Source organism: Xyrauchen texanus, chromosome 17 (assembly GCF_025860055.1).
Source record: "Xyrauchen texanus isolate HMW12.3.18 chromosome 17, RBS_HiC_50CHRs, whole genome shotgun sequence".
NCBI classification, from domain to species: domain Eukaryota; kingdom Metazoa; phylum Chordata; class Actinopteri; order Cypriniformes; family Catostomidae; genus Xyrauchen; species Xyrauchen texanus.
Window position 1 is genome coordinate 39,370,639 of NC_068292.1, and position 21,543 is coordinate 39,392,181.

General features: G+C 36.2%; 1 protein-coding gene across 2 annotated transcripts; it reads right to left on the reverse strand.

Moving 5' to 3' along the window:
* Positions 1-1,015: 1,015 nt before the first annotated feature.
* LOC127657491 (glyceraldehyde-3-phosphate dehydrogenase 2-like) lies at positions 1,016-21,273 on the reverse strand. Of its 2 annotated transcripts, none has more exons than XM_052146302.1 (11): positions 21,183-21,273; positions 10,612-10,678; positions 9,964-10,060; positions 9,297-9,403; positions 8,907-8,997; positions 8,696-8,814; positions 3,732-3,813; positions 3,472-3,623; positions 3,218-3,380; positions 3,031-3,128; positions 1,016-1,412 (listed from the first exon to the last, which is right to left on the reverse strand). In XM_052146302.1, the coding sequence occupies exons 2-11, from the start codon at positions 10,638-10,640 to the stop codon at positions 1,343-1,345; spliced, it is 1,008 nt and encodes a 335-aa protein (XP_052002262.1). In that variant the 5' UTR covers positions 10,641-10,678; positions 21,183-21,273; the 3' UTR covers positions 1,016-1,342. The 2 variants fall into 2 exon arrangements, with proteins under 2 accessions (XP_052002262.1, XP_052002263.1); XM_052146303.1 differs by lacking the exon at positions 21,183-21,273 and adding an exon at positions 19,289-19,375.
* Positions 21,274-21,543: the final 270 nt, after the last annotated feature.

The following is a 21,543-nucleotide window of genomic DNA, read 5'->3' on the forward strand; positions in this document are numbered from 1 at the left end:
GTGTTTAAATGATGCTGCATCCAAACCCCTAGGTGTCAGAGTAAGTTCAAGATGATGTACTAAAAAAAAAAATCACTGATTGCACCTTAAATTCAAAAATGTAATTTTCAGCCCTCCGTCTTCATTTCTTATATATTTTTGCCAATTTGATTATGCTCTCAGCCAATAAGAGTGTAGTACTCTCAACCTCTTGTAACACATAAGACCATGTTAAATGAATAGTTCACACAAAAATAAAAAATTCACCTACAATTCTCTCATTTACTTACCCCTATGCCGTCCCAGATGTGTATGACTTTCTTTCATCTGCTGAACACAAATTAAGATAGACAAAGAATTTTAGAAAAATTTCTCAATGCAATTGAATGGGTACCAAAATTATGAAGCTTCAAAAATCACATAAGTCAGCATAAAAGTAAATCATACGACTCCAGTGATTAAATGAATATCTTCTGAAGCAATATGATAGGTGTGGGTGAGATAAAGATCACTTAACCTTCTTCTTGTTTTTGGTGATTAACATTCTGCATACCACCCCCTACTGGGCAGGGAGAAGAATTTCAAGCAAAAAAATTAAAATAATACAAATATTTATCTGTTTCTCACCCACACCAATCATATCACTTCTAAAAATCTGAATTAAAACACTGGGGTTTTATGGATTACTTTTATGATGCCTTTATGTGCTTTTTGGCACCCATTCACTTGTACTCTTCAAAAAAATGATAATTTGTGTTTTGCAAAAGAAAGTCATACACATCTGGTATGGCATAAGGGTGAGTACATGATGAGAGAAATTTTTATTTTGGGTGAACCATCTCTTAAAAACACTTATTGGTAAGGCTATTGTTAGCACAGTTTCTTTTTGTACCATGAAAGAAACAAAAAAGGCCATAAACACCAAAACTTCCAACAGTAATTTGATTGATTTGCAAAAAAAAAAAAAAAAAACTTACACTATTACCATGACAAAAATAAGAACCCCTTATATGAGACAAAATGACTGGAACACATCAACTTTTCCAAACAGTTTATTAGTTTCCTTTAAACTGCATTACAGTAGCCTTTTGCCTCATGTAACATTTTAATCAGTTATTCTCTTTATACTAACACAACGTGGTTACACCCAGAATGAAAACAACTATTGCAATACCTCAGTGTGACACTCATTACTGAATACTGTGAAAAACACTAACACACACGCACACACAGCTACAGAGACGAACGCATCTAGTAGGTGGGAACAGGAATACTAAGGCATGTCACCATGGCTTCAGCTCTAAATTGAGTGCGTTGAAAAGGAGGAAAGTTAGGACTTTCTGCTGTCGCAAAGCTTGTTGAGTTACTCCTTGGAGTACATGTACACTAACAAGTCAGCAACACGATGGCTGTAGCCAAATTCATTGTCATACCTGTGAGAAAGAAAAACAGATCTTTATGTAGAAAGAGTACTGCTTTTTCTACAGATATGCCATTTTACTGTAACTGAAATACAGCATAGCAACATCTAGCAATGGCGATAAAGTTAAAACAGCTTATAAATAGTGAAAATATACCTAAAATGTTTGTAGCTTTTTCACAATATTTAATATAGGTCTCAATATTTTTATATTGCTCCCAAACAACATAAAAAGTGGAATTATTTTAATCCAATGAAACTTTTCAACCAAACAGCAGTTGTTACGAAATAGATTCAAAATACTGTATTTAATGCAAAAAGCCAATGCATATATAATCCAGTTCAAAATAATCAAGGCAAGTTTTCCTCACTCTTTTTCACAAAAAGAACAGATGAATGATTTTTAATCATTAACATATGCATATTTTAACAAAAAATGTTAATACATGGAAAATTATTTGAAACAAAACAATATGTATTGATTCAAAGCAATTCACTTTGTACTAAACTTTTAACACCATTTTTGCTAACTGAGATTAAATCAGACAATATTAAAATGTTTCCGTCTCAAAACTCTCAACATGCTCATAAGTTGCTAGACAGACTCATAACACGCTCTTTAGGAAAATTGATGGTCCAATAAAACGTGCATTAAAATAATTGCGATTTTAGCATTGTTGCTTAATTTTCTATCAGCACCAAGATCAATAAATTGTGTATAGGGATGTCCCGATCAGTTTTTTTGGCCCCCGTTAAATATCTGCCGATACCGAGTCCCAATCCGATACATTTATTTGCCTAGATAATATAGCTGCAGACTGTTTTTTTGTTTGTTTACAAAAGTAAACAAAGTAACTAAAATATGTCTTCAGCTTAATGCATAATGCATTTAACTTGCAGCTAGCATTTTTATAAAACTCACATATAAAATCAACTTCTACTTAGAATGGTGTAATAGCTGATTTTAACTTTAATATTCAGGTACAAAAATAAATTACAAATCCACTGAGTTCTGTATGGACAAATAGAAATATTACATCCACTTACAAATGGTGTAAACAGCTTGACTTGAATAGTCACAACAAAAAAATTATTCTATAAAATGTAATTATAAATTTCGCAATTCCACTTGTTCAAGTGTAAACAGTTACACTTGAACAGGCCCAAGTTCAACAATAATTAAACCGTTATTAATAGTTCTGTTGGCAATATCAAAATGCCATTGTGACATACTGACAAGCAGTAAAAACCATGAAAGCATCACACACCGCAGAGAAACATTCAAAAATAAGAAAAATATATTCATAACAAGCTGTAAAACTGCTCCAGTGAGAAATCATTAATATCTATTGTCTGTTTACTGTCTTTGAGTTTTGCCGTAACACAAATCGCTAATTATTAAGCAAATGCATGAAGACGCAGTGTCAGCTGAGAAAGTGCTCATTCATTAGAGGAGCAGTGTATGTGTGATTACCTGCATGATGCAAAAAAGATCGGCCCTAAATCTAGGCACAATCGTCCTGTCGCGGATTTAAGACTCAATTTTGATCAGCAGCTGATCGATCGGGACATTTCTAATTGTGAATACTTGGTTTATCGCCCAGCCCTAGTTACGTATGCATAAAACTTACCAGGAGATGAGTTTGACAAAGTTGTCATTGAGGGAGATGCCTGCACCAGCATCAAAGATAGAAGAGTGGGTGTCACCAACAAAGTCAGCAGAAACAACCTAAAAGAAAACCGCAAATATATAACCCAATTCTGCCTATTGTCTATTAAAATGTGGAGGTGCAAAAGATTTTTACACTTAACACTTACTGAATCCTCTGTGTATCCCAGAATTCCTTTCATTGGTCCATGAGCGGCCTTCTTGACAGCTTCCTTGATGTTAGCGTAGCTGGCAGGCCTTGAGAGACGGCAGGTGAGGTCAACAACGGACACATCGGCTACCGGCACACGGAAGGCCATTCCGGTCAGCTTGCTACAAAATAGACCAAGAATCATCAATAGACACAATCAACATCAAAACCATCAATATAGCATTGATCTTTATCTGAGTCTCTTTCACTGACCCGTTCAGCTCAGGAATGACTTTGCCTACAGCCTTGGCAGCACCAGTGGAGGCAGGGATGATGTTTTGGTGGGCACCACGTCCATCGCGCCAGGCCTTAGCAGAGGGACCATCCACTGTCTTCTGTGTGGCAGTGTAAGCATGGACTGTGGTCTGTGAAAAGATAAGAAAAAATAAGAAAGACAAATACAGTGACTTGTAAATACTTAGACATATTTTTTTTAAGTGGGATTCACTCTGTCATGCCAGGCGTTGACTTACCATGAGGGCCTCCTCAATACCAAAGTTGTCATGAATAACTTTAGCCAGGGGAGCCAAGCAGTTAGTGGTGCAGGATGCATTGCTGTGATGTTTAAACAAAATATACATGTTTAGTTATTTGCTAATGTCACTCCAAAACAAAAATGAGGTCAGTAGGGATGAGAATTGTAAGGAATGATTCTGGTTCATATTCCACTCAACGATTACAGTTCCTTATAGATTCCAATAACAATTTGTATGGCTAATCTAATGATAACAAGTCTGAATATTCTAGGTTCAATACAAGTTGAGCTCAATGGACAGCATTTGTGGCATAATGTTGATGACCACTAAAATAAAGTTTGACTTGCCCCTCCTTTTCTTTATAAAAGGAAAAATTTGAGGTTACAGTGAGGCACTTACAATGGAAGAGAATAAGGTAATTTTTTTAGGGTTTAAAGTAGGGCTGCAACGATTAGTCAACATTTTCAACAATGTCAACTATAAAAAATTGTCAATAAAGATTTTCGTTGTCGAATAGTCGTTTTATGTCATTTAACATAACACGAGATCATATGAAACTAATAGTGTCGCACGAGAGGAGCACTACAGTTCGCGCCTGAATGAAGAGGAAGAATTACGCAGCTCACAGTCCAGACGTACTCAAAATTTCCAAACAGCTTCAGGTGATATAAATCGGAAATTATGAGGGAATTATAATGCAAAAATACAAAAGTAAATTCAGAAGCACTGTCATCTAAAGCAGAGCCAGATCTAGCAATCCGCTTAAGCAAAACTTGCATGTCAGAGCAAACAACCTGGCGTTATATCTTTAATGCATCCTTTATTAAAGTTAATAAATAATAAGGAAGTGGGTCATAAACAAACTCCGACAATTTTATTTCTCTGTGCAGTCAGGGCAGCTTCTATGAGTCGTGTAAAGGGGGAGAGGTTGAAACTACACACTCTGGCGTGGGAATGCTCGTCCCTCGTGTGCATTTGCTGCAGCTAGAATATATCACGATGGCTAGAGACGAATTGAATCATAATATAATGTATGTGTCACAGTGTGTATCTTATTGTGAAGAAAATTGGCGATACAAAGCTCTTTTAAGAAGAGAGTTTGTTTTTGTGAGTTAAAGATGGATCGAAGTGAACATAAAGGTGAGAGAGTGTATTGTTAGCCCCATTATACACTGCAACAAAATAAGTTTTTGATCAGTCTTATTTGGCTTGTTTCCAAAAATAATACCTAAAACTTAAACATACATTTACTTTAGGACCTATACTGCAGGAAAAAATTTTTTAATGGAGAATGTTGAATACAATATTTAATATTTAAGTATTATAAAATAGCTAAAAATAGCCTACTTAAAACAAGACACATTTACATGAGAAGCAACATATAAGATAGCTAGACTTGCTTTAAGAGAATATATCTTGTATAGGAGTATATTTCGCCTTTACTGCACTGGCAGAAGTATGAACAAGTGAAAAAAAATACACTTATATGCAAAATACAATTATATTTACTATACATTCTCTGAATATCTAGTCTAAATATCTAATATGTTGCTTCAAGTAAATGTATATTGTTTAAGGATTTTTAAGGATCATTTAAATGGATGATTTTGTCCTCTTTATTGTTAGCAAGCACGTTTAATGCAACCTTTTAAGTCGAGGCACAAGCTGAATAATCAGTTAAGCACTAATGATTAATCGTTGCAATAATCAACAAATAATCGTTCTAATATTCGCTAGATTAGTGGATTATCAAAATAATCGTTTGTGGCAGCCCTAGTTTAAAGGCAGAAATGTGAAGCTTATAATTTTACAAAAGAACTTACATTAATTCTTCTTTTAAAACTTGTGAATTATTTGAGCTGTAAAGTTTTTTTTAATTTGTCATTTTTACAGTCAATTTAAGGCTTGTTGACATTATATGGTCATGGCAACAATGTTGTAAAATCATGTTTACACTCATATTGTTTATGTCTTGTATTTTAACATTCAAAAATTGGCTCCATTCACTTCCATTGTAAGTTATGGTTAGGGTTAACCCTCTGGGGTCAGCGGACGTGATGGCGTGTCCTGCTGGATTCGTCATTACAGCGGAAACAACATAAAATACTCATTTTGAGGCATACAGATAAGTGTAAGACATCATTAGAGACTATAAAGGGTCTAGATTTATTTGTGTACACTCACAATAACAACAAAACCTTGTGCTTTTGTAAAATAAAGAAAATAAAAAGGGTGCGCTTTCAGACGTCTTTGTCTCCACGAGCATATTTCTGAAACACGTCACAAAAATTAACTGAAACTCTGCGAATACTTATCACACAAACATGAAACATATGTCTCAAGAAAGCTTAAAATGTTTACTTTTAAATAAAACAATTCCTATTTAAAACAAATATTCTCCTGCAATGTAATCTGTATGAAACATTAAAGTGATGTGCAATTTCTCCTGGCTCAGCAAATTATCTCTAATGTAATCACACCCACGGGCGCTATTCATACGGTAATGTGCTGAGGCGATCAATGCAAATGGTAAATGCCCCCGACTGTGCCTTAAAAAGCATCAAGTTCATTCACTTTTCTGTGCGTTTGGAAGATGGCACGATACACAGGTGAGGAAGAGTCCACATTTTCCTCAGAAGAAGAGCGGGACGCCGATGAGCATTTGCATTTTGAAGAGAGACTTAATCCAGCCGAGGATACAATTTTGGACGAGTAAGTCATTTAGTTTTACTTACATATTAGTTGACATGCTATTTTATATAAACATGTACATATTTTACTAGTGGGACTGTTTCCAGACTTGCCAGCCAGGATTCAGAGTATTGATATTTGAAATATGTCCTAATAGGCAAGTTTTAGTTACATTTAATTGTTGTTTCGGCTAAAGCAGGTATTTAAATTGTATGCTGTATGATAGAAAAATAATATGAATGTTTAGATTATATTTTAACTAGTGTTTATGCTGCCTCATCATCATCAATGAAGATTGTGCTTGCAAATATCTGTTCAGGTTAAAGGAGTAAAATACATTTTAAATATGCCCCTATTAGAAAATCACCATCTTTTCTGAAGGATCATGTGACACTGAAGACTGCAGTAATGATGCTGAAAATTCAGCTTTGATCACAAATTGAATTTTACAATATATTTAAATAGAAAACTGTTATTTTAAATTGTAAAATGAGTTTTTAAAAACACAATGTTTTTACTGTATTTTGGATCAAATAAATGCAGTCTTGGTGAGCAGAAGAGACTTCTTCTAAAACTTTTAAACGGTAGTGTAGGTATAAAATTAAGTAAAGTCTTTATGTAAAGAAAATGTATAGTCAGATTATTTATTTTAACTTAAAACTTGATTTTGATCATTAAGTCTCCTTACATTCATTCTCTTTCTGCCACATTCCTCAGTGATAAGCCCAGGGAGGGGTCTTTTGTCTCCTCAGGTGTGAATCACATCAATATTCATGATCATTCACGCCTCCTCGCATATGACCTTACTAACACTAAAAGTGTCTTACAAAAGTTAAATGACTAAATTGTTTTGTATGAATGAGTGATCAGGATGGTTTTCACACCATTTTGTAGCAGAAACTCTAGGCTATAAGATCCAGTTCTCAAAATTCTTGTGTACAAATGTTTAGTATGTGTTATATGGCCTTATTTAAATAATAATAATAAAAGAAAAACATGCATAAATGTTATTTTCTCAAAAATTCAAACATGTACACACATTTTGCTCACATATTATTGTAGCCCAGTTTGTGCTGAATACAGTGTTATCAGACATTAGCCATTAATATGTTTTTAAGCAACTGAAAAAAGCACAAATGTCAAGAAATGTCAAAACTTCTCCAGGGCCCAAAACACCCTCAGACCCCAGAGGGTTAACCCTAACCTTAACCCCTAACCTGTTAATCAATCTTATGCCAAAAATGCGGTCAGGTGAGCTTAACTTTTATTACTTGTATTATTTATTTAATCTTAAAAAGGAATACACACTGTTTCATAGGCACAAGACATAAACATTATACATGATAACATGATTTTGTTTTGATACAGTTCTAACAAATATTACTTTGCTTCCTTGACAACAAAACCACGTGGGAAGTTAAATAAAAATAATGTTTTACATGTGCAATGTTTACATTTTGTGGGTCTAATTTTAAACAGTGTGCATTTTAATCTTTATTGACTGGCACCATTCATACGTCCCTTATTGTAACCGCTTTTTTAAATAGATGAGTTGAAATAATTTTTTGTGCTAATCAACATCATGCAAAAATTGCTTTTGATTGAGCTTAACTTGTTTTAAACCCTTTTAAGTACCAATTCTTATAACATTTTTGATGCTTTATTTATGGCTATTTATAATAATAAGAAGCTGTTAATACAATTTTAATTTCATAATGTAATTTTTTAAGTCATAATCTAAACAGAATTAATCATATAGTCACTTTCAGGGATAAAGAATTCATCTTTGGATAATAATTCTTACTGTATTCCCTACAATCAGAAGCTTGTAATTAAATAATAATTTCAGGTTTCAAAAGAACAGTAATACTTAATCAGACATTGATTGTCTTATACATATTTTGGAATAAACAGATTTTTACCCGTTCATGAAAGAAAAAACTGTGAGATTCAGCGCAACAGTCAAAGACGCTCATCCAGCGCGTGTTAACAGTACATAGACAAACAGTGCAGACACACACAAAAGCATGTTTGATCAGCCCCTAACTCACCCTATACTCGAAAAACTGACTCAAACCCGGTTTGAAGATCTCTGTTGCACGTGTAGAATAACTGAATAGTGATTTTGGTATTAGAATAGTGGCGTGTCGAATGGTTACCCGTATGTCAACTATCCATGCAAATCCCTAGTCTGTATTTCTAAAAAATGCATGACTAAACATTTAATTTGCATGCTAACATGCTTTTAACTTGTAGACTGTTTTACTCACCTGACAATGGTCATACTAGAGGGGTCGTACTTGTCCTGGTTGACTCCCATCACAAACATGGGAGCATCAGGTGATGGGGCGGAAACAACCACACGCTTAGCACCACCCTGGATATGAGCCTATGAAGTACATGGGAAAATCTCAGTATTATAAGAGCATTTGATGCTTCTATGTGAGTGTTTCAGATAAAAAAATAGAGGTGCAGACTTACTGAAGCCTTCTCAATGCTGAGGAAGACTCCAGTAGACTCGACTACATATAGGGCACCAGCATCACCCCATGGGATCTCAGCAGGCTTCATACTTGGTACAAGAAAGAGAGAAAATTAGCACAAAAGATCAAGACTAGAGCTACTATGCTACTTGTACTGGAATGTAGAGTTCATGTGACAATAATTTAAGCAGGCAGTATATTCTTTATACTGATTAGTATACAGTACACTAGTATTACATTCCAAAACATCTTGCTTTTATAACTGTGTGTACTATAAATTCAGAAATGTTTGTGGTCTAAGTGCCAAGACTTAATTTTTATCCTTGCAGCTTGACATTCCTAAAGGGGTACAAATAACACTGTGAAATATATGACCAATAAAACTGACCACTGGAACACAGAGATGGCCTGTCCGTCAACAATCAGCTTGCCATCCTCTTGATGAACATCTCCCTTGTAACGGCCATGAGTGGAGTCATACTGGAACATGTAGACCTGTTGAAAAAGAATATATGATAAATCACATACATTTTTCTTTAAACCAGTTAAAATTGCTGGCTCAGGGTTCCCACATTTTTTGACCAATGAATTTCCATGACTTTAAGTCGTCCATGATTACCGCATAAGGATCAGTTTGTTTTTGCAATTACAAAGAGACATTTCTAGTGGATAAAATATTGGATGACATTTCAGAGTCGTAGCAAATTATTACATTTTGATTATAGATTACAAAGCCAACCAGTTTTAATTCAGAATAACATGTACTGATGAATAATGCAATTATTTCAGAAATGTGCATTAAGAAAATAAATTGGGTCAATTTTGAATTTATTTTGACGGCTTGTCCTGTCCATAACCTCATTGCAAAAAAAATGCTGTTAAATATCCAGCAAAAGCTGCATCTGTGAACGTGCCTAAAATCCTAAAATGTTAAATAAACACTCCATGCAGTGCAGGTCTGGCCAACATGTCGATATTTTCGATGAGGTTCTGCTTGTCTTTTTTAACAAGGCTAATGCTTTGATAACAATTACTTCTGCTTCAGAGAATCTTACCATGTACTGCAGGTCAATGAAGGGGTCATTGATGGCGGTGACTTTGATTCCCTTCTGCAGACAGGCCCTGAGGACCAGACGGCCAATACGGCCAAATCTACACAAACAGTAAGCAGAGATATTTAACTCTCTGATGCATAATTTATTAAATCCCAAAAGATAAAAAAAATAATCCCCCCAAATCCCTTTTTTCACTCAAAAATACTGTATTTTGAGAGAGCTATATAGCTATCCATTGCAAAAAAATATAATGATAAATATTCCAGATACTTGATGCAGAATTTTAAAACAAGGACATATACAGTCTACGTGTTTTTACTTAAATATACCAACATCTCAGAGAGGAAATCACTTGAGCATACAACAGCAGTGTGTGTGTGTGTGTGTGTGTGTGTACGTGATTGTGTGCTGTGAAGGGAAGCTTATAGTTCATCCTGAGTAATCCTGTTGTTGCAATCATTCTGAATCAGGCCATTTGCTCTCGCTCTTAATCTCTCATATCTCATACACTCTTCTAAATATAACAATCTCTATTTATGGAGTTAATCGAACCACAAAATCAAATTGTATTTGGGAGCATAGTTTGTCCTGTTGAATAATTTTATTGTTTAGTAAAACGCCTTCAAAGATCAGATGAGATGAACTTACCCGTTGATTCCAACGCAAAGATCAGACATTATTGCAAGAGTGTGGATTGTGGATTATGGTTCTTAACCTGAAATGAGAGAAGACAAAAATATCAGAGGCTATCAGTGGCTGTTAAGGGGAGTTCACAGTGGTAAGCCACACAGTGGCTAATCATCACTGGCATTTATAACCACATCAAATGAAGATCACGATTAAGCAGCAAATCTATATGGAAATGTGCTCCATCAGCACATACATCGTACACTCACCGGCCACTTTATTAGGTACACCTATAGAACTACTTATTCATGTGATTATCTAATCAGCCAATCATGTGGCAACAGTGTAATGTATAAAATCATACAGATATGGGTCAGGAGCTCCAGTTAAGTTTTACATCAACCATCAGAAAGGGGAAAAATTTGATCTCAGTGATTTAGACCATGACATGATTGTTGGAGCCAGACTGGTTTGAGTATTTCTTTAAATGCTGATCTCCGGTGATTTTCACATGCAACAGTCTCTAGAGTGTAATGAGAATGGAGCGAAAAACAAGACATAAAATCCAGTGAGTGGCATTTCTGCAGATGGTCTTGATGATGAGAGAGGTCAATGAAGAATGGCCAGACTGGTTCGAGCTGACAGAAAGGCTGCGGTAACTCAGATAATCCCTCCGTACAATTGTAGTGAGCAGAATAGGATCACAGAATGCACAACATGTCAAACCTTGAGGCGGATGGGGTACAACAGCAGAAGACCATGTTGGGTTCCACTTCTGTCAGCCAAGAACAGAAAAATGAGGCTGCAGCAGTTCTACCATTTGTGTACCTCAGCAGAAATCCAGATTTGTCAGACCAGGCGATGTTTTTTCAATTGTCTACTGTCCAGTTTTGGTTATCTTGTTTCCCACTGCAGCCTCAGTTTCCTGTTCTTAGCTGACAGTAGTGATACCCTGAAAGGTCTTCTGCTGCTGTATCCCATCCTCCTCAATATCTGACATGTTGTATGTTCATAAATGCTTTTCTGCATAGAACTGTTGTAACGTGTGGTAATTTGGGCTTGGACCAGTCTAGCCATTTTTTTTTTTTTGCACCATTCTCTTTACACTCTCTTTAGAGCTGTTGCACGTGAAAATCCCAGAAGATCAGCAGTTACAGAAATACTGAAACCAGCCCGTCTGGCACCAATAATCATGCCATGGTCTAAATAATTTTTTCCCCATTCTGATGGTTGATGTGAATATTAACTGAAGCTCCTGACCCATATCTGCATGAGTTTATAAATTATAATGCTACCACATGATTAGATACATGTAGAAAAAAAAAAGCTTTTATAAGGTTACTGATATGACTGCATTTTTCATCTCACACGAGAGGTTATGATTTTATACTTTTGTTTCAAAATTACTATTCATTACTTTAATTTTAAAAAAGATTTGAAATAAATGACAGTGTGCACCTTTTAAAAACTATCGGCCAGTTAATTAGTTATGAGTCTTTTCCAACACCCTAGTTATTGGTATCGGCATAATCCAGTTGTTTTGCTGCGTCCAGCTTTTTTAACGAAAAACAAGCTTGGTCTGAATGGTCCTTTACATTTTTGTACTTTTACAACGTAGAAGTTACAGTAGTACAGTACAGTTGTTGGTGAAACAAATAATCACAGACACAAAATATTTTTCTTTTTTTTTTAAGCTCAACAGTCCTATGTTCACCTTCTGTTGCATACAAAAAGCTGCATTGACATTCTGCTAAACATCTCCTATTGCGTTCCAAAGAAGAAAAACAATCACGGGGGTTTGAAATGACATGAAGGTTGAGTAAATTATGAATTTCATTTTATGGGTAAACTATCTAATGGCCACTGTGGACTCACATTGTAAATTGTATTTAGCAACCAATCTTTCTGGTTGAAAGTAGCAGTCTGAGGTCTGTCTAAACACCCCTGTTGCTGGATTCAACTTTGTGAACTTTCTCTCAGCCAGTGTGGTGTTTAGGATGGTGGGTGCTGGGAAGGTTGAACGGTTACCAGTTGTTATTGTTCTTGGGCCTATTAGCATGCTGTCATGGAAGTGTCCAAAGCTCGGCTCACTGGACCTGCATACTTAAATAGCCTGACAGACCAGAATTGATTGACTGACTTTATTTTCTCTTTCAATGCAGAATAGGGGCGGCAACTCATGCACTTCTAGTATATTAGTCTTTACATTGTGCAAGGTTGGCGTTTTGCCATTATACTTCCTCATATGCATTTTGACAAAATCTGTGCACACACTAAGATATCTGCTGAAATGTTGGTATTGTGGTTGAAGGAAGGAATGTACTGCAAATGGATTGCCAAACACTTCACTGTGGGCAGTTTCATTGTTAAGCAAATTGTCACATGCTTGACACTGCTCGCAGCTGACTAGAGTGAAAAATATGCCACAGTGTGTTGCATAAAGATGGAAAGTTTTATGTAATATGATTTCAATTTTATAACAGAATTCCATGAAATTGAATTGAGTAATCTTTAACAAAAACAAATACCCTAAATATGTGTTAATAATTTAATTTAGTTAAAATTACACAAACCATTTTGATGAAATCTGTAAATCTTAAACATTGGCTACATGTTTTTTTGGATTGTAGAAATGTTTGGAAAACATCATTGGTATTTAGAATACATTTTTGCACCACTGTTTTTAAAGCTGGAAAGTTCAATCTTAGGTAAATCAGGATCTTAATGACTTACTTTACTATGGCATTTCAAACACTGCAGGACTGTGTACACAATAACTTATAAGTATGGCCCTCGTATTATATTTTATTTGACATCTTAAGATATATATTTTAGCTAAGATACCTACAATATGTGTACACATGTGCTTACAACTAAATATAGCACTCTAAAAGCTTTTATTGAGCTATGTTTTGAAGCGAATTGACATGTTTACACTTTCATCAAGACAAAGCCATTAATTTGGCAACTGAACAGGTTTTCCTGGGATACCATTGATTTGATCTCATCTGCTATTCTGATTTTTCTCTCTGTGACATCGACATGCCAAAACTTGATATCACCTCTTTTGAACTATATTTTGAACTGTATTTTGGAGTGCATTCCATTTGATATCAAACTGTATTTGATATTAGGTTAATTTGCATGGTTTGAAAGCTTTGAAAGAACCGTACTGAGTCTTTTTTAAAAGGCTGTCTGGGGTACAGTTCATATGAACTCTGTTATGGTTTGTAAATTGGCATGAAAGCAATTCATCTAATATTGAGAACCTCTATTAATGATACAATTTGATGTTATAATCTGCATAATTTGCAGCTTGTTTCATAATAAATTACCTTCATAGTGCAGCTTGCAACTCTTGCAATGTGCGCCAGACAAACACAAATGTTGTTCTGAGCATGTAAAGTTTTGTTGGTTAATTCAAAGAGACAAAATGTTAACATTGATATTAAGTTAATGAAAATTAATTTTGACATTTGCAACAGCAGCTTTAATAGAGGAGGGGGGGCTGGCTGGATGAGTTCTGCACTAGCGGTCTATTTTCCAGCCACTGATAAATCCATATTCCTAATGGAAATGGCTCTATGGTTTCAAAGAATACAGGAAATTATCCTCAGGCTGAGAACATACCAACCAATCAAAGTGACTCAACTGATCAACCTAAAATGAACACAAGTCATTTCTTTGGTTGATTGCTTTTAGCAACTGGAAACCATCTCTGTCAAATGGTTCAAACTCATTTCAGTTATAGTAAAACACCTTTTAATTACAAATTAACTGCTTTGTGATGTTCCTGATTTGCATTAAGGTGGCTGTACATGCAGTGGCATTAAAAAATGTAAGCTAATGCACCACAACTGTTCCCCACTTCGCCAGACTAAATTAGGTAATCTAAAAATTAGTTGAGGGTTGCTGACTATCTAGAAAATAGACTTATTTTTTATGATAATGTCATCCTAAATGTCAGCCATAAAAACAAATTTAATATAAAAAATAACCATTTCATTTGCTAGTTTAGGTCATACTAGATGCCTGAGAGTAAATCTAGTTTAGGTCTACAGTCCATCAATAGCAAGTAAATGGGAAAGTATTTCAAGTGCAATGTTACGTAATCGCACAAACTACTGTTTGGGATAATGCTGTTGGGGAATGATGCAAAGAATCTTACTTAATGCAAACTGGGCCAGCGGCAATGTTGTCCTCGCAACAAAGAGCTTCCAAGTCTGAAAGAAGAAAGCTCAGTCTTTCGCAGCTTGAGTTAAGACTGTCCTTGCTTCTGGCTGCGTGTAATTGAAGACATCCTTTTAATCCCCTAATCTGGCCACAAGTTTGTGTGTGGGAACAAAGCACAGCACCTGATTTACCTGGATAATCCTAATCCAAGTTCCCCATCAAATGCAGTCTTGGTAGAGAGTTCCAGAATTCACTGCACGTAAAACGACAGCCTCAAGCTATGATGGTTGTATTTAGAATGCAAGTGCTGCTGACTTGAAATGCTCTCTTGCAAATACTATCTGACATGGTGCCTTTACATAATCTGGAAATTAAACTCTGACTCATACATGGAGGTGAACCAAAGGATTTTCAATTAATCAACAGCTAAAATGTATGAAATTACATTTATCTTGCATCTCTTTTCAATTACGGCTTTAAAAGCCAAACATTCTGATGAAATTGCAGTGTCTGATTATGTGATGCTGACAAGGTACAGTACAGTCCTTATCTGCATATTTGCCCTTCTTTCCTTAGAAAGGCTTTTTTTTGGCTTTTTAAATATCCAAACAGCTAACAGCAAACAGCATGTATACTCCGTTTCTTTAAATCCTTTGTGTCATTAACATAAAGGGGCATGTGGGTCAACCAGCAAAGCAGTGCAATAAAGAACTTTCCTGTCAAAAGCCTGCCATCTCCAATTAAACCCAGATCAAATGGCACACCTCTGAGCTGACACTAAATTAAATTCCCCCACTGTTCTGTTTAGCTTCTCTCATCACTGTCACATGCATTTCATATATGAAATGACACCAGTTCAATTTCAATTGATGAGCATATTTTTATCATATGTTGACATATTTCCTATTGAAAAAGAAAGTTTAGGTGGGAAATATTGAGGGGGCTCTCCTTTTTTAAATAGCCAATAAGCTTTAGCTACATCTTGGCCATGAACCATGATTTGTTACTTGGTAAGAGCTTTGCACACCAAAGGTGAATTTCTCGCCACGATTAATATTTTGAATATTAATATTATTAAATAATATTTCAAAACAATGGATTCCTAAGGGGCCATTCTCACCTGGAGTGCACATTAGCACAGAGACAAAGCAAAGTGTGTCAAAAAAATATTCCGTCACCAGCGATTAAATGACCTGACCAATAAAATATGAGTTTAGGATTATGTCAGGAGCTGCTGCTGTTCCCAAACCTGTGCAACAGGTAGCGCTAAAACACAAAAAGCTGTTTTGACCACCGTTATTAAATACTGAAGGAACTCTAGGAAGAAGTTCTGAACCAACATGTTTCATTTGCATCAAATGCCTTAAAAAAAAAGAAAAGAACAAAAAAAAGAAATTCTCATATGGGTTTTCTTAACATGTACCGGTAAATGATATTGCTGCATCACTACATTACATGCCTTTTAAAAAGAAACTCTGATCTTACATGGATTTACTTTAGTATTCCATATTGCCTCACATTTTGCCTTTGCATTTAAGCTAACGTGAGTCCTCTTACATCTCTATAACATATATCGCAGCATATTTTCTTTCGTATCACCTTTATTAATTAACAACTTTATAGATCTTAAGTGTTTTTCTTCACCAAATATTAATAACAAAGCAATAACAATGTTTGTCTTTGTATCAAAACACCTTTTCATACCAAACTAAATAATTGTTTCTGTGCAGTTGTTCATAGTCGTTATCAGCTGTGCTTTCATTGGTAAGTATTAAATCAGAGTAAATGAGTATCTAATCATGGGTAAGACTGAAGATGAACCATCACAGGCAGAGGGCAGACCAGCTGAAAGGTGCATTGAGCCACCTACCTAAAATTTTAAATTGCTTGTCGATTAGCGGCACCTTTTGTAAAGGGGTTAATGTGCTAACAGCGATCACCTTTCTATGTGCAAGGTCCATTCGAGTTTTAGAGATTTATATTGGAAAACAAGCCAAAAACAAACAAATCAAAAACGTATTTTGTTGCAGTCAGGGTTGGACTGGGAAGAGAAAAGATTATATCAACTGGCCCAAAAGTCGCTGTCCTTTTCTGCATATCGCGCTGCCGTTTTGTGGTTTGATTTGCATAACGCGGCTGCTCATTTCATCTTACCGTGGCCCATTCGGCCCATTTCACGGCCGGCCCACCGGGAAATCAGGTTCTCCCAATGGTCAGTCCGCCCCTGAACAGCCCACCGGGAAAATGCCCAGTATGCCAGATTACCAATCCAGCCCTGGTTGCAGTGCATTATGGGCTGAAGACTCTCTCACCTTTCTGTTCACTTCCATCCATCTTTCACTCTCAAATACAAATGCTCTCTTATTTATAAAGCCGCATATTGCCAATTTTCTTCACGATAAGAAATACACAGTGACACATTTACTGTATTATGATACAATAAGTCGCGAGTCAGCAAGTTATTATCTAGCTGCAGCAAGCGCACCTGATGGGGACGAGCGTCCCCGTGACAGTGTGTTCATCAGACGGGTTTTGTTACAATCTCTCCCCCTTAAATCGGGACATTTCACACAACTCAAAGAAGAGGCGCTGACCGCACAGAGAAATGCCAGTTTCGGAGTTTGTAGTTTACATGATCTGCTTCCTTATTATTTTAACTTTAATAAAGCTATAATGCTTTAATTATAACTGCATTTAAGATGTAACACCAGGGTGTTTCCTTTAAAGAGCTCTGGCTCCACTTATTCCACAATGAGAGTGCTTCTGTATTTACTTATTTTTGTATTAAAATTCCTGCATACTTTCAATCTACAACATGTGTAATTCTTTTTCTCCTCAGTCAGGCGCGAACTGTAGTGCTGCTCTCCCGCATCATCATTAGAGTTTCGTATGATCTCGTTACGTTAAATGACATCATATGACTATTCGACAACTACCATTTCTTTATTGTTGAAGTTCGCCATAAAGTTGACTAATCATTTCAGCCCTGACTGAAATCATTATCTGCATGTGTGCACACTGTCTCCACATCCACCTGGAGTTGACTGTACCTAAAGAGTCACACAATGCAATGTGTTGAATGCGTCCATACAAGCTTGCATTCAAAAAAGTATACTTAGAATGACTAAGAGTGCTCGACTGTGTGTGAGGCGTAACGACACAAATTATACACTTGCATTAGTCTTGCATAGCCAGACCTATGACTACAGCAAAGAGACCTACGGTACTAAGAGCATGGACTGTGGACGGTCCGTGGGCATACTGTCTGAGGATGGAACATCCCTAGTCTTAATGTGCCAAGTTACTAAGTTTCTAACAGCCTACAGTTAGAAGAACAATATTACTAAATTATTTTAACTATTTGTTGTACATGGGTGTCTTTTTTCCCTGTATCATAAAAGCAATAAGCCAGTTGAGGCTGTGTGCTACAGTTATTTTACCATATTAAGGGGTGTTCTTAGGCACAAAGCTTTAATATATATGCACACATATAATTTATATATGCACACCTCAATTGATTTCTTTATTAATGTGCCAAATGTCACATTCATAAAATTGTAATTAATTTATTTGCAACTGTAGACAGCCCACGGTTATATTATATAATTTGGATGAAGAATTGTTTAGTTGTGATTATTTTCAATTATATTTAATACATTAATTTGCTGTGATTATCATATAAAAAATAATGCATTCAAAAATGAATGCAATAAATCATGCCTCCTCATCCGTATGTAAAATCAATACTATGGAATGTTCCTACCATAGGAGCAATTCAAGCTTGATGTATCACCTTGATGTAGCAGTAGGGGTCAGTCAGCGCTCCAGCGGTAAATGCAACACTCCTCGTCAAACCAACAAGAGCAACACGCAGCATAGCCTTCGACAGATAAGCTTTTATCAAAGACAGCTGGACCGAGAACAGTATGCAGAATGCAAGGATCACGAGACACGTTTTCAACGTTTCAAACTATATCTAACTTGACACAAGAGTTCTAAAAACAAATGGCTTATGATTTGAGATACTGAAAACTAGTCAAATGTGACACAAACAAAATAAGCCATTCCAAAAGCGTCCATCTGACACATGAGTACATAGACCAACAATTAAAAATAACTCCAATGTAAGTAGGCTAATTATAAGGTAATGTTCAAAGACAGGGAAATAAAACAAACAATATTTTACATTTTAAATACACTTTTTGTATTGTAGGAATGCTTAACTTGTCTGCTGCCACAATATACTGTATGTATTTGAATTATCTGAACCATAATATTTATTATACAATATATTAATAATTACTATATATATTATATACAAAATTACATTTAATTTCTCTAAATATTGATATGCAATAAATTGCGATTCATCAAGTAATTCTTTAATTCGATACATTTTAATCAATTGATAGCCCTACTTATTAAATATAATTACATTATTTATTGAATGTTGCTGTCATTTATCATATTGTGAACAAATACAATTGAACCAACAGCAAAATATCAGCACTGGATTTCAGTTTACCTGTAAACCTCTTGCTTTCATCTGGCTCTCTGATGGCAGGATTGCTCAATCTCCTGGTGCAATAGGAAGTTAACCTTGACTAAATAAACACACAGCCACACTTCCTGTCAGAGATGAGAGGAGCTGCAGTTCTTCCCGACCGAGTCAGCAGCCATTTCCTATTACTAAAAACACCCCAATGTGACAGAACAAGGGCAGAGAGTGGAGAGGGATCATGTATTCCTGGAGGCCATGACGCGTACTGAGGAAGTGCTGTGTCATTCCAGCCAGACAACAGCTGCAGTAGAAACTGCATGTTTTCACAAAGAAATGCTGCCAGCACTTGTGTGGGAAAAGGGAAGTGGGTTCTCTGCTGTAAAATTCAGTCCTCCAAGGGTGCAAATAACAGCCTGTTGCACCCCAGAGAAAAATATGTGTGTGTGTGTGTGTGTGGGGGGTGAAACAGGCAAGCACTTTAACGTTATGAGTTCAACCGTGTCTGCCAGACAGTTTAAATGAGACTGTGTTGCACACCGGTCTATTATTGTACACAATGGCACGTAACAACAAAACGAACAGTGACTGGTCATTTACATGTCTCAGTCGCTTCACATTGCAACAGCCGAATCTCAGCGTCATCAAGAAACAAATCGGTCTAGAAGGTCGAGGGTTCAAGCCCCAGCACCACCAAGATGCCACTGTTTGTCGCTGCGTGTCGCTGGCATGTGAACGCAGCTTCAGACTGCAGAAGGTCAGTGAAGGAGGGATGGAGATGCGGCCAGCACATCCCAACAGGCAACATCACTTCCTTTCCAAACACATCATATAGATCCTAATGGCATACAATTAAAAGTCTACATTGCATCATTAACAAATATTGTTAATATCTAATTATACCAATTTGATGGAAATGCCAGGAAGTGTCATCAAATGTTCAGTATTGTTCATTATAACCATATTTTTCAGTATGAAAATGCAGTGTTCACATCTGACTCATGTTCTCCACTGCAGCATCAATGCTCAACATGTCTCCAGTCACGTACATGTGGGGAACATCTCCCATCATGCTCACCAGGTGACATGTCGATTTATCCCAGGAAATTATAATTTAACCTTGACAGCTAAAAAGACCTTCACGATGCATCTATTGCGAGTGGCATGTATTTTGGATCGCACATTATTGCCGTTCATGCGCGTTTGCATCCAATGGAGCGTAAAAGGGTGCTTTGGATTTTCAAAAATAGGGGCATCGCGTGTCCTCCGTCATTCATATTCGCTTGTCTTTGCCAGCATGTCGGTTAAATAACAGCCTCTCGACTCGACAGAGTACAATATAAATGCGCTCAAACTATAAATAGTCGAATTTCGTTATGTTGATAAAAAATATGAACGAATTTCAAACGTCATCTCCCCCTTTTGCAACATCTTCAGCATTTGGTACATTCTGGAACATGTGACGCCGTGATGAGAGTTCATCGCGAGCGGCCTGCGAGACACATCGAACAGTGCGCGTTGCGTCTTTTCGCTTCATTTCCCCCCCACATTATTTCTATATATCATATTTAAATACCATGTGCCTGAAATGTCATTTTTGTAAATCATAATCAAACGGTTTGACCGTTGCGTAATGTCTGTTGAAATGAATGAACCACGCCTCCCTGTGTTATTAAAGATGTTGAATGCACCACGCGACTTATTTCGTTTTCAAGCTTGAAATAAATCTGCTTGTCTAGCCAAAAGATCGTTGTGTGCATACGACTCAGATTACATAACCACTTCCTTACAAGGCCAAACGCAGCAAAAACAACATCCCACAGAGCTAAAAACATAACTTGAAATGTTTCATTTGTTTATAACCTTTAAAGTCTATGAAATTGACAAATAATGTTATTGAGACCCATGAGGATGGACTCACCTCCTTTAGTGATGCTGCAGCTTCTGCTCAGTTTCCGCGTAATTCCGCGCCGTTTTATACCAGACACGTGCCAGAGTTGGTCGCCCTGGCAACGTGACGTCACGCGTAGTTCATGGGATAATTTTAAAGAAGTTTATGGGTCGTGAACTAGGACAAATATTAAGTTTTTTTTTAAATGTTTATTTATTTTATGTTTTTTCTGGGTTATTTATTTATTTTTATTCTATTGTTATTGCCTTTTTGTATATGTTTTTTTTTTTTTTTAAATATATTTTGTATAAATTTACAATTTATAAAAAAAAAAAAAAGGAAGCGTGTGGGCCACGCACTGTCGATCACGTATGTCTTAGAAACGATATTG